This window comes from Podarcis tiliguerta, assembly GCF_965153285.1.
Source record: "Podarcis tiliguerta genome assembly, chromosome: 5".
Lineage (NCBI taxonomy): Eukaryota > Metazoa > Chordata > Lepidosauria > Squamata > Lacertidae > Podarcis > Podarcis tiliguerta.
Window position 1 is genome coordinate 59,906,854 of NC_139538.1, and position 13,484 is coordinate 59,920,337.

The 13,484-nt window shown below is 38.9% G+C and overlaps 1 protein-coding gene across 3 annotated transcripts in view; it reads right to left on the reverse strand.

Moving 5' to 3' along the window:
* The window catches only part of CFAP46 (cilia and flagella associated protein 46), a 76,916-nt gene that overhangs the window by 17,853 nt on the left and 45,579 nt on the right, over positions 1-13,484 (reverse strand). For all 3 annotated transcript variants that reach the window (XM_083443461.1, XM_083443463.1, XM_083443462.1), the window contains 13 exons: positions 13,172-13,320; positions 11,297-11,395; positions 10,677-10,797; positions 10,048-10,194; positions 9,427-9,627; positions 8,133-8,245; positions 7,528-7,710; positions 6,591-6,726; positions 5,428-5,616; positions 4,368-4,556; positions 2,931-3,071; positions 1,944-2,123; positions 283-453 (listed from right to left, as the gene is read on the reverse strand). In XM_083443461.1, the coding sequence (XP_083299587.1) occupies positions 283-453; positions 1,944-2,123; positions 2,931-3,071; positions 4,368-4,556; positions 5,428-5,616; positions 6,591-6,726; positions 7,528-7,710; positions 8,133-8,245; positions 9,427-9,627; positions 10,048-10,194; positions 10,677-10,797; positions 11,297-11,395; positions 13,172-13,320 (2,019 nt within the window). The remainder of the gene's footprint in view (positions 1-282; positions 454-1,943; positions 2,124-2,930; positions 3,072-4,367; positions 4,557-5,427; positions 5,617-6,590; positions 6,727-7,527; positions 7,711-8,132; positions 8,246-9,426; positions 9,628-10,047; positions 10,195-10,676; positions 10,798-11,296; positions 11,396-13,171; positions 13,321-13,484) is intronic.

Sequence of the window (13,484 nt, forward strand, 5' to 3'; positions counted from 1 at the left end):
AGAAAACGTACATTACAAAAAACAGAGCAAGTTGCAAAAATTTTAACTAATTTTGCTCAGACAATCTATCACTGCTTTTTAATTCTTCCCTCCAACTTTTAATGCTCTTACCTGCTTTATATTCCAATATATACAGCACACACACACAATTTGTAGGGCAAAAGAATAAATGATCGTATATGCTCCAAACAGGTGTTCTACTACAGCTAGGGATCATTCTCAGGTCCTATAGATCCCTAGCTGGATGAGAAATTGCAATTTTATTTTAACTGACCAAGTTACCTTTGAGATTGCAGCCAACCTGTGCTCCACATTTTTTAGAAGACTGCATGTTACATCTCCTTTTTGTTGCAAGTGGTGCTGCAGATGCAGCATCGCTGCCAGCTGTGATTTGCTGGTGTTCAGTGTAGCTGCTAGCAGGATGTTTTTCATCATCAGTGATGCTGAACAGCTCTGCAACATTTTAATACAAGTCTAGTTAGGACGCGGGTGGCGCTGTGGGTAAAAGCCTCAGTGCCTAGGACTTGCCGATCGCATGGTCGGTGGTTCGAATCCCCGCAGCGGGGTGTGCTCCCGTTGTTCGGTCCCAGCGCCTGCCAGCCTAGCAGTTCGAAAGCACCCCTGGGTGCAAGTAGATAAATAGGGACCGCTTACCAGCAGGAAGGTAAACGGCGTTCCGTGTGCTGCGCTGGCTCGCTAGATGCAGCTTGTCACGCTGGCCACATGACCCGGAAGTGTCTGCGGACAGCGCTGGCCCCCGGCCTCTTAAGTGAGATGGGCACACAACCCTAGAGTCTGGCAAGACTGGCCCGTACGGGCAGGGGTACCTTTACCTTTACCTTTAGTTTGGCAAATGTTTTAAAACAGATTTCTAATGAAAATCCTTTCAAGAAAGCATGAAACGAAGTGGCCCCGATATGGTGATTATTTACATTCACAGTAAAGAAGACCTGACATCAAAATACTAAGAATGGGGTTTCTCAGCTATTCAGCTTCTTTCTGTGGAATGCTCTCTCCATAAATGTGCTTCACTGAAACACTCTCCCCCCCACACACACCTGGTTAAATGATATTTATATAGTTGACTAAGGAGCCATTGGTGTAAGGATGAGATAGTACTGGTGGTGATAAAGCTTTTGCTAGGGATTGGCTGAGCTAAATTAACATCACTAGGGTTGAAGGGTGAGGATGGACAAATTAAAAAATGGGTGTTTGGCTACCATTGACTGATCTGCTTTGATCTTACAGAGAAGGGCAGGGTGGGCAGAAGTTAAGGGGAGAATGAAAAGAGGAGTCAAGTACCTGATAAGGTGGCAGATTAAGGACAAGAAGAAACAAAATGAACAAAACATTTATCAAAAAGTTGTTTAAATTATGTAAATGCCATAAACTGGAGATTTCAACTAGTCATTTTTGATGGGAAAGGGCTTCAGCAAAAGTTTTAGGAAGACAGAAGGAATTTTTTTCACTAATTAATCATGTGGTCGGAGGCTATCTGAATGTCTCCTTTTCCCTCTTTCTCCTTGTCACCAAGCTGCCCTTCCCTTTTGACAGCCCTGGATCGCTCCAGATGGATCTAACCCAACTTCAGGGTGATCCAAAGATGCCACACCCCAATTTGGTTGAATCCTGGGTTGACTTGAGTTAGCCTGATTTTAGGATCTGGCATTTGGTTGGATCTGGTGCACAGCCCCCAAAATACATGTTCCAAAGCATTGAACCACTGACAGTCGATTGCAAGTGTTACGCTTGCACAAGACTTAATTTATGTTTGCTACATATTTAAAGTAATAATTACATCACGCGGGAAGAGAAACCACCACATAAAATAAATAATTTTATTTAGTAACATCACCGTCTGAATTCACATGTTCTTAATACTTTTAAGATTGACGTGGCTGATTATGGTACTAAAGGGCTAATTGAAGTAGCTGTTGCCTCACCTGATAAAGGGCCAAAAACTGGCTTGCTGAAACAGAGTCAAATCGTCCAAAGCACTCCACCATTTCCAAGCTAGCAGCAGCCAGGATATCAATCATGTTATTATTCATTGCAACATTAATGCTCTGCAGCAAAACCTCCGTCGACTGAAACAGGTATCTTTGGGTCCAAGTCTGTTTCCGCTATATGGCAAAGAACAGAATCCTATGTATTCAATATTGCTAAAACTACATAAATCCAACATAAATAGTAGTTTATCACTTCAAAGAAGATAGAACATTTTGATCTCATGTAACAGTTCTTAATGGAAAAGATTAAATGTTTCTAGAGAAGACAAATGGGCATAAATTGAGAGTTTCAAACTGGGCTCCCAGTTATGCTATTTTGTCCCTCAGAGCATCCTATTAGGGCTCTATTAGATTTTGTTTTCCATTTAGCTCAAAATAAAAACATGTTCCTGTTGGGCTTCCTTTTTCTGACTCTTCATCCATGGAACAAAAACACAGGAACAAAACATTTTACAAATGAGGAAAGTGATGAAAAGGTGATGCAAAGTAATTAAAATTGATTAAAATGAGAAATGCAAGATCAATATTAGCTTATATTCCTTTTTAAAAATTACTTTCCAAAAAGAGAGAGGAAAAGGTCCAGTTCTTATTTTCATCTCATTTTACAACAGACTTTTAGAAACCACATACCAAGAAATCAAAGAAATCAAATACAAAAAATGGAAAATTAGCAGCAAATAAATTTTTAGCTTTTTCCTCCAAAGCTTGTTCAAATTCTTTACTCGTTACTTTCTTAACTAAATTTCTACTTTATGTGTTATCTTATAAAAATATTCTACAGTGAAGTGGAAATGTCCTAAACACTTTCCCCTCACTGTCTGTCTTTATAGTAATGACGTGGTATGTCCTAAACTTAGAATTTACTATATGTGTGTGGAGTGTGTGTGTGTATAAAGCACTTAGGTTATCACATAAATGTACCCTTAATTCACTTGCTTTCCTCCTGTAATCATCAAGCTGTTTTTTGGTAAGTTGCAAACCCGGAGTAGGTGTTTCACTTTCATCACATTTTGCTTCTGATTCTGGTGAGGGGGATTTCTCAAGGACAGGTTTAGGTTCCTCCTGTCCATCACAAAATAATTAAACAAACAAAGCATTGTCAAAATGTAATGCATGAAATGTGCAAACACATACACAAAGCCCAGTCCTAATATGCTATGCAATGTTGACCACACACACAAACTCCTCCTTTGTCTGATGTGGCACTCTAGTAACAACATGGACCCTTTAATTCACGGGTTGTCAACCTGGTCCCTACTGCCCACTAGTGGGCATTTCAGGATTCTAGGTGGATGGTAGGGGGTTCTACGGCACAAGCTGAATCTTCCATCCATCAAGTACTGGTGGGCGGTAAGGAATTTTTTACCATAAAGGTTGACTACCCCTGCTTTAATTGGCATTTGAATCTGTGTCAACATAACAACATGCCATTCAAAAGACCATCTGCCATGCCAAGAACCAGGACTGCTCATATGTAAATGTTTTGCTAAGGGTTTCCTATTCTTAAATCTGCTATATCTCTTATTTTTATGCTGAATTGGTTAAAAAAATATATAACCATTATTTCAAGTAGAACGAAAATTTGTAGTTCAGTTGGTAACTAAATGAGGTCTATGCAGACTAGATCAGTGTAGCCACTTTTCCAATTTCTAACTTTGGTTTCTTGCTCAGTTTTAACGAATGGCATAATCAGGAAAGGATTTAAACGTTTGCTTTGACTTCCAACGATTGACCAATGTACTACCAAAACATAGAATTTGAATCTTACCCCAAATCATTCTCCAGGTCATGCATCTCTTGGACTTTGTTCTGGGACATAATTCCCCAACCTGATGCCCTCAGATGTTGTTGGACCCCAACTCCCACAATCCCTGACCACTGACCCTGGCTGAGGCTGATGGAAATTGTAGTCCAAAATATACAGAGGACACAATGAGGACAAACAATCTATTTCCTTTAAACATGAGGTTTCAAGCAACTGTGAGGTGCCAATTGAGCATGATCTTAATTACAGTACTTGAGAACTATGACACCAACATGCCTCTGTATTACATTTCACTTAAGGGCAAGGTGTTGTTTCTCTTGTTGGCACCCAGCCACCTCCACCTCCATGCCCGCTTTAGCACACACACAAAAATGATTATTTATTTTCAATATCTATATCCCACATCTCCACAAAAAACCCCACATTTATTCCAAAACTTATTCCAATTTGTAAAATCACGCACACACAATCCACACAGGACACAATAAAACACCAAATAAAAATGTGGAATAAGCCGAAAACAGATTTCTGAAGTTGTTCATTTCCCCACTTCCATTAACGCTTTGATTAAATGTAGGAAAAATATGCCGTACCGCTGCCTTTTCACTCCAATGAACATCTGTAAAGATGGGGTTTGTATGATCAGCCATTAAACGCAAACACTTCCCAGTGAGATAGAGGTACTTGGCTCTGATATCAGGACAGCCAGTATAAAGACTCTGTAGGCTTGTTAGCTGAGCCTGGGCATTATGGCCAATTGTGCAGCTGAGTTTTAGCCATGCCTGTCAGAATTCAGAAAACATGAAATAAAACCAATATGCTGGAAACTGGTAACATTATGAACAACAAAAATGATCCAATGCTTCAGAAACGGAGTACAGTGGTACCTTGGGTCTCAAACGCCAAAAACCTGGAAGTAAGTGTTCCGGTTTTCAAACGTTTTTCGGAAGCTGAACGTCCGATGCGGCTGTCGGCTATTTTTTCCGGGGCACCTGCACCAATCAGAAGCTGCACCTTGGTTTTCGAACATTTAGGAAGTCAAACGGACTTCCGGAACGGATTAAGTTTGGCGTTTTTGTTTCTGCTATTTATTTTGCGTTTTTTGTTTTTGAGGCCTTTTCGGTTAATTTGTTTTTGTGACTGTGTGGAACCTAGGTCAGCTACTGATTGATTGTGTGACTGTGGAAATGGATAAAAGCCCCCCATCCAAACAATGACAATTATCAGCGCAGGCAAGAAAAAATAATAATTTTTATTTTTATCATCTACAATGCTGTCTTATTTATTTTAAAGTACGGTACAAGGATTATTGCTTTCATTTTATGGATCCATGGTATTGTTAGATAGTAAAATTCATGTTAAATTGTTGTTTTAGGGGTTGCTTTTCAAACTCTGGAATGGCTTAATTTGTTTTGCATTACTTTCTATGGGAAAGCACACCTTGGTTTTGGAACGCTTTGGTTTTGGAACTGACTTCCAGAACAGATTAAGTTTGAGAACCAAGGTACCACTGTACTGATGATTCTTTAAAGTTTGCTTTGATAGAAGTCACAGCACAATCCTATGCTGAAGTAAGACCTATCATTGTCTTATTCCCAAATAAGTGCATATACGATTGTAGCCCAAACAACAGGAAAGCAATGACACACAAACCTGCTCAACAGAAGCAACATCAGGTGTAAACCTCACAAAATCCTCGATAATCTGCTCAATCTCGTCTGCTTTGGCCTCTTTCTTTTTTTTCTCAATATTGATGAGAACAAAAATATCCAAAATGATCTCCGTAAGTGTCACCTTCATGCTAGCCAGTTTTCTCATCAAGGGAGTGTTTATATTTTTAGTCTGAAATGCAAAAATAAGACTGAGTTAAAAAGAACATTCCAGATTCTAGGACTGTGGTGGATGTCAAGATGAAACACATCAGAGATAGAGTGAGAAAAGTGAAAATCTTGCACCCTGAAGATTAAAAGGCCACTGCTCTCTTGGGGTGGGAAACACAGATCTGTTAAAGAAAATTATGAAGGGAAAAAAAGAATAGAGAAGGGAGGATCGTTTGCGGTTTTTCAAAGTGACACTTATTACTGCATGTAATATTTACAAATGTGAAGGCTGCTGACAGCCACAATGCTTGTACAGTGCTTGTACAGTGGTACCTCAGGTTATGTACTTAATTCATTCCGGAGCTCCATACTTAACCTGAAACTGTTCTTAACCTGAAGCACCACTTTAGCTAATGGGGCCTCCCGCTGCCGCCGCGCCACCGTAGCACGATTTCTGTTCTCATCCTGAAGCAAAGTTCTTAACCTGAAGCACTATTTCTGGGTTAGCGGAGTCTGTAACCTGAGGTACCACTGTATTCAATGTAGCTGTTCTAGGATTCTCCCAACTCTCTGGAGTAGATTTGGGGAGGGCTGGGGCAGCATGGGGCAGCACGCTGGGGTAGGAGAGGGAGCAAAGTCCTGATGCGTTAGCAGGAATCGTTGAGCAGGCTTCCACTAGCACAACAAATGTCCACAATAAGTTGCAATAAGTTGAAATGTCCACAATAAGTTGCAATAAGGAATGCAATAAGGAATGCAAATAATGACCGCTGAGTAACTGCCTCCATTGGTTTATTTTCAGATGTTCACCAGATTTGGACGGGACTTTGAACGCTCTCATTTGACTGTTAACAGTCTCCACATTTTGCAGTCTCCGCAGTGCAGTCTTATACATGTCCACTCAGAAACGAACTTCACTGAGCTCAATGGGACTTACTCCTTATTAAATGTGCGTAAGACTACAAGCTGATTTTAAGACACAACTACCTTACGTACCTCATTAACTGGAATCACATTATTAATATATCGAAAAAGCTCTTCCATTTGTGATACTGCTTCTTGAGCTAACCTGTAAGCATCAAGGTAATGACTCTGCTTGTCTACCTTGTATACTGCATGTTTTCCGAGAATTCTGTAAAAAAGCAAAGGAAAAAAAAGCAACATTAAAAATTATTCAAAAATGGTATTTAGTCCTTGATAATTTATCTATTTAGAAAGATAACCAGATAATGTTTTTTTCCTGCAGTTTTAGCAGCATGTGCTAAAAAATCCCCCCCCCCTTTATTTCTCCCCCAAAAAACTAGGTGCGTCCTATGGGATGGAGAGTCCTATGGGACGAAAGATACGGTAATTGACAGCGCAGCAACATGACTGGAGGAGGAGGAAAAAGCTCACAATTTCCACTGTGAGGACCTGCACATTTGCATAAGCATGCTTAGCCATGATTTGGCTTCCCACTGCATGTGAACCAGGCTAATGTGGGTCGGCTTCACGCACATTTTGTTGTGTTTCAGCCACTGCTTGTGCAATTTGATTCAGATGCAATAAAGAAGTTCTATTTTTGTTTGTAACTGTTTAGACTCAATGTTGAAAAAGCAAGCCAGAAATAATCAGCAGTTGAAGCGATTAGCGTGTGGTTTTTTTTTAAAAATATGCACGGGCCAGTTTTCAAAGATCTGCTCAGCATGTGCCAAAAGTGCTTTAGATTTGTGTGTGTTCTTAACAGCAAGCCGCTTCTTTCCTATACTGCAAGACAAAAGAACTTTGAAGCTGAAGGTAGTTGCAAGTGGTTCAAGAAGTGGGAAGGATAACTGTTGCAGAGAGGGAGGAAATCCACTTTGTGACCGTAAGTTCTTGAGCTATCTTAAAATTGTCCTTTGGGTCTCTAGCTATTTACATTCAAATAAACAATCAAGGACTATTATGTACTTACCTGTGAATATTTGCACGTACCAGCAAAACCTCAGTACTACGATCTTTGTACCGGTAAGAAAGGAAGTCCTTCTCGATGTGAATTAATTTATCATATGGCTCCAGCAACAACCTTGCTAAGTCATTAGGATGACTACTAGCATTGATGTAGTCTTGACCAAACTCTACATGAATATATGCTTTCCTGCACAGAAGAGTATATTAATAGTACTGGGTAAAATATCTCAATAATGTATTAAATATTTGATCAAGTATGCTGTACTAATACACTTTTTTCTTTGCATGTTTTTAGATTTTGATGACTAATGCTAAGAGAAAACCATAATTTTATATTTATGCTTGGATTATGCTGTGTTTGCATTAAGAAAAGCACAGTGAGAGTTAAAAAAATTACCCTAAACATATTTATGCAAAAGTAAATCTTATGAAGATTTCAGTGGGGATTACTCTCTGGAAAGGGTATATAGGATCATATACCCAGGACTAAGTTTCATTGAACTGAATGGGATTTACTTCTGAGGTAACATGAATATGTTTGTATTGTTAGTTAGTTAACAAACCATACATAAAACGTTATAGTAAATGTTTTAACTTGTAATTAATTACCTGGCTTCAAGGAATGCGATTATAATACCCAACTCAGCTTCTCTGTTGGGTCTTCCCAGCAATAATGGTCTCAATGCATTTACAGTTCTCTGCAGAAAATGGCCAGACTGTAGCTATGAGAAAGCAGAATTGTTCAAAACATTTTAGGCCAGGTATTTATTCTATCCAGAGCAAATCCATTCAATGAAAACACAAGCTGTGTTTTACTGAAGAGCATATGACTCACCAGGTATACCTTAATTAAATATAGCTACAAAAGGAGGATACTGTGATCTCTACATAAGAAAAAAAGGTTTTATAAAACCAGAAGGTTCCACATTGCACTGTTTGGGAACAGTGTTCATAGTGCTATCAAGTTCAATATATGCAGTGCTTTTTTCTGGGAGGATGCAGGGGTACACATAGCCCTAAACATTTTGTGAATCTTTGTATTTTTGCCCATTTACTGTATTTATTTCCCCCGATTTGAACTATAAAATGGTGATTTTCTTGAGTCAAAATGAGAGCACCCCTAAACATTCTTTATAGGGAAAAAAAGAACTGAATATGTCTTCGTGGAAAATTGCCAATGTGAAGCTCAATACAGTCACTTTTTACTTCAACACAGGGACTTCTAAAAAAAGGAGGGCATTGCTTATAAAGGAAGTCGAAAGTAAAAGTCAAGAAGGCCAAATCTCTCCAAGGCCAAGGGATAATGTTATTAAAAACAGTAGAAGCTCAACTAGAATATATACTGCAAATCAGAAAAGGTATTACCAAGGCGAAGAAGAAGAAGAAGAAGAAGAAGAAGAAGAAGAAGAAGAAGAAGAAGAAGTCAGGGTGGTTAACCGAGTCAAGCAAGCTGTCAGAGGCAAGAAGGTACTTTAGAAAATGGGAGACTTTACCCAAATAAGGAGAACAAAAGGGAACTGGAACTTTAGAAAATAAACACAAGCTAACAATAAGAGATGCAGAAGAAGAGGATGAGGGAGGAGGAAAAAAATGTATTTCATGAACATACTGCTAAAAACATTAAAATTAACCCAAAAATATTTAAATACATTAGAAGAAGGAAACCAGCTAGGGAGGTGATTCAGCCTTGGATGACAAGGGAGTCAAAAGTGTGTTAAAGGCTGGGGGGGGGGGGGAGACAGAAGAGAAGTTGAAGGAATTCTTTGCATCTGCATTCATTGCAGAATACGTAGGACAGATCCCTGTGGTTGAACTAGGTTTCTTGGAAAGGGTGCATGAAGAACTGAAGCAAACATCAGTGACAAAAGACAAAGTGAGGTAAATATCCAGATCATTTCCTTACCATTTTCTCTTTCCTTTCCTCATCTTCCCCTAAAATTGCATCTGTGAGACACAAAGTGCTATTCAGCCAAAATTTCTCATTTCCACCTATCAATTGTGCCTTCTCAAGCAGTTCTTTAGCTTGTCCATGTTTTTGTTCCAAGTTAGCTAGCACAGCTAGAAGATAAAGGCACCGCGATACAGTACAGAGGTCATTCATTTCCTAGAAAAAAATGTTATTTCAAGTAAGTTCAGTCTTACCAAAGAGCCAAGGGCATCCCAGTGTTACGTATTTAGAACAATTAAAAACAAACAAAATTGAGAACGTGTAAAACGCATCTCGTAATCTTCTACAGGAGTTTATTAGGAGAAACAAACTAAGTTGACATTAATTTTCATGCTGTTTTTTTTTTTTTTTGCACATTGCTGCAAAATATGGAGAACTGAAAAATGAGAAACTGAGAGAACCTTTCATCGCTACCTGGGAGGAAGCCCTAGGACTTCTCTAAGATTAAATTTGAATAAATAGTTCAAAAGAAGACAACTTGAAAGCTGGGAGGAAGCACTGAGGGAATCTTATGACTATGCCAGTGCAATAGGGGACTGGATCACATTCCAGTTTGGGATCAATTTTCAAACTTACCTGAGTTGCATGGTGTGCTTCTGCAAGTAGTAGCCTTGCTGGCTGATATAAACCTAATTGCATGAGGACTTCAGCTTTGTCTATCCACAAGTAGGGGAAAGAAAGCCCACTTAATCCCTTTTCAGTCACAGGGTTCAGTTCCAAAATCTGTTTATAAAAAGAAAGAAAGAGTGATCCTAGAATTGCAATTCCATCTTAGTCAGCATTTAATTCTAAAATTGGTGAAAGGGATTTTGCTTAACATTTCAATTGCTTTTAAAAAAGAATCTTGGGTCCAGTGGAGGACAAAGCAACAGGATTCTAGTTAAAGATGTGTGGTGCATCACCAATTACTCCCCTTTAACCAAATCAGCTACATTAGGAAATGCTCTTGTGAACATGTACTTTTTCTTAACCATTAATAATAAAAGGAAAAACTCAGAAAAGCCTTAAACTTCCATCTCTACAAGAGCCACCTGTTTTCGCCCACTGGGCCCAGCAGCAATTAAGGGATATACTGCTAACAATGGAAGCCATAGTTTACTGCATGGCATTCACTCAATTGACCTTGTTTCTAAAAGCCATAAAGAGTTTAAAGGCAGCAAAATGCCTTCTCACTTTGATCTATATGCAAAGTGAAAGTAAATTACCTTATCTTTTGCAGTAAACAATTTTTTAATATTATCAGATGGCTTTAAACTGGTAAATCTGGTTTCCTTCAGCTTGTTCTGTATGGCATTCTCCTTTTTAAATGCTATCTCTTGTCTAAACCTGAATCAGAGAAAGGAGAAGGGAGAACGATTTTGCAAACAATAACAAGCAAAACAACAATGAGGATCAGCATGTCAACATGTAAAGTCGTTACTGAGATGTCCACGGGGCCACATTAATCATTTTGTTAATGGGCATAGAATACCGGTAACTTAAATTCAGTTATACCACCACAGTGCAAAAAGCTGCTGCTCTTAGAGGAAACAACTGTTATGCTTACACTGTAATACATCCCAATCCAGGGAACGATGGACCCACTTATAGAACCCTCTCAAAAAGGTTCAAGTCAGACACTAAGGAGGGTGACTGGGGAGCTGGATGCATTCCCCATGCACTCCCACTTGCCATCCCTATTAAATAGCTGACTGGTGGAATCTCAAGCTTTTTGAAAGGCTGCATGCAAATAGTCCCAGTCGCTCAACTGGAAATGGGGTGTTAGGTATGTACAGAATCCATGATGAACTTTTCAGATTACACACTTTGCTTCAGAAGATCATACCTTCCTTGTTCCATTTCATTAATGTACATTTCACCCACTGCCTTCTCATGATTAAATGCTGCTTGGCACAACTTTAAATCTAAACATATCCTGGAGAGTCTGTGAAAACAAAGGACACAATCCATACAAAATACAAATTACCTGTTGGCAAGAAATGGTACTTTTGCACAATGAAGACTTGGCCCTAGTTCATTTGGAAATGTAGCTGATTTCATGCAATGTGCATTCTGGAAATATGTGGCAAGAGGGGGACCTGCATAAAGCTAGACAACAATGAAGCCAAAGGGAAGCAATAGGATGTTAGGGATCCTATTAGGGATCAGTTAGGGATCCTGAATCAGGAGTGGCTTGCTGCTAGGTATATTTAAAATCCCATTTCCATCAACAGAATTTTGAGGACTTAAAGTGCAAAACAGAACAGTCTGTCTGTCTGCATTGTCAATTAAACACAGCTTTAAAATGGACATTTTAAAACTTGCACTTTCTGGTATGGAAAGATGTTCTGCAGAAGCAGTGTTGTTGTAGTTAATCTATTACACTTTGGTTCAAGTAATGCAGTATAGTTTCAAAGAAAAAGGCAAAAGCTGTATATTCAGAGGCAGCTGCAGGCCTGGAAAACTCAGCTGTCATGTCTCCAAGACAAACAGTGGCTGCAGTGAGTGGAATTCAAAGGGGAGAAATGATGGGTGGGAGAGAAGTATTTTGCTCCATGCTGGAGTTCCCAGATCCCTTTGCTACATCAAGTGGTGAAAGTCAGTAAAGTGGGGGGTGGAGAGTTAAGCAATACCTCACCTATAAATCAATCCCCACAAGATCACTTTGCCTAAGAGCAAGAAGGGCTAGGATTCCTAGTCATGCTAGGAGTATTAATGAAGAGAAAATACTTGTCATTAACAGTCTCAGATATCACTTCTTCTGAAATAGCAAGTTAATTAGACAGAGGTGGCATCTACACACATATAAAAAAAGCATTTTTAAAAATACATTGAATACACTGAATTTTACATAAGGTTCACTATCACCATTTAGTGTCACATTATATATTGTGCTTAAAACACACTTCAAACATTTTATTTGCAACTGTATGGATGAGTCCTAACAGTGCTATCAGACAAAAAACCCAAATTCAAGGAGACTTGTGCATGTGTATATATGTGTGTGTATATATATATATATATATATATATATATACACACAAACCCACCCACACCCTCCTACTTTTATGTTTTTGATAGCAAAAAGCTTGGAATCTGAAACACTGAAATGTAGGCTACATAAAAATACAAATGCTAAAACTTTCATTTTCAGTCACAAACATGCCAAACATAGCCAATGAAAGTTCAAACTGCCTAGACTTATTTTTCTGTTTAATGTCTAAGATTTTTAATTCTCAAGCAATTATGCATACAGTACAAGCAATTTTTAGGCTTACTGGGGGTGCCATTTAGAAGGGGCAAGGGGGCACTTGCCTCTCCCTATGTTTCAGACCACGTATGATTACCTACATCAATATGAACACACATTATCCTGGTCCAGCACACTTGTTCTGCTGATCAACCAGGCATGGGAAACCAGTGGTCATACGGACGACAGCTCTCATCAACCTTGACAACAGACTATATTGGCTAAGACTGATGGGAGTTGTAGTCATGACCATGCTCTGCTAGTAATGGGTGAGATTCAACCTCTTTGAGATTCAGCTCATGCAGGGAACTTTGTGGGAATAACTTCTGGAACCATAAATCCATAATTTGTGACACATCATAAAGTACAGAAAGGGATTAACTTACACACCACAACCAAAAACAGATTTGAATTTATGAACGGCAGGGAAGTGAAATGTTTTACAGTGACAGCAGAATAATGGATACAAACCGAAGATGGTAGAGATCTGACAGACTTTTGCTTTCTACGACATCACGAGAAATGATCTCAGCCAGATGAAGAACCGGAACAGTCAAGTGAGTACATAAAATTGCCTGTAGCTCCTTAACTAAAAGGTCTAGGTAGTATAAGGTACGTGTCTGAAAATTAAAAGAATTGATGATGGAAAAGTTGTCAATACTTCTGTCTCAATTCTGCATTTTTAACACTGAAAATGGGGCAATGAAACAATGTTCTCGAATTTTATACATCAGGGAGTTGCTACACACAAATGTATACTTCGGACACATTGTCCTACCTTTTG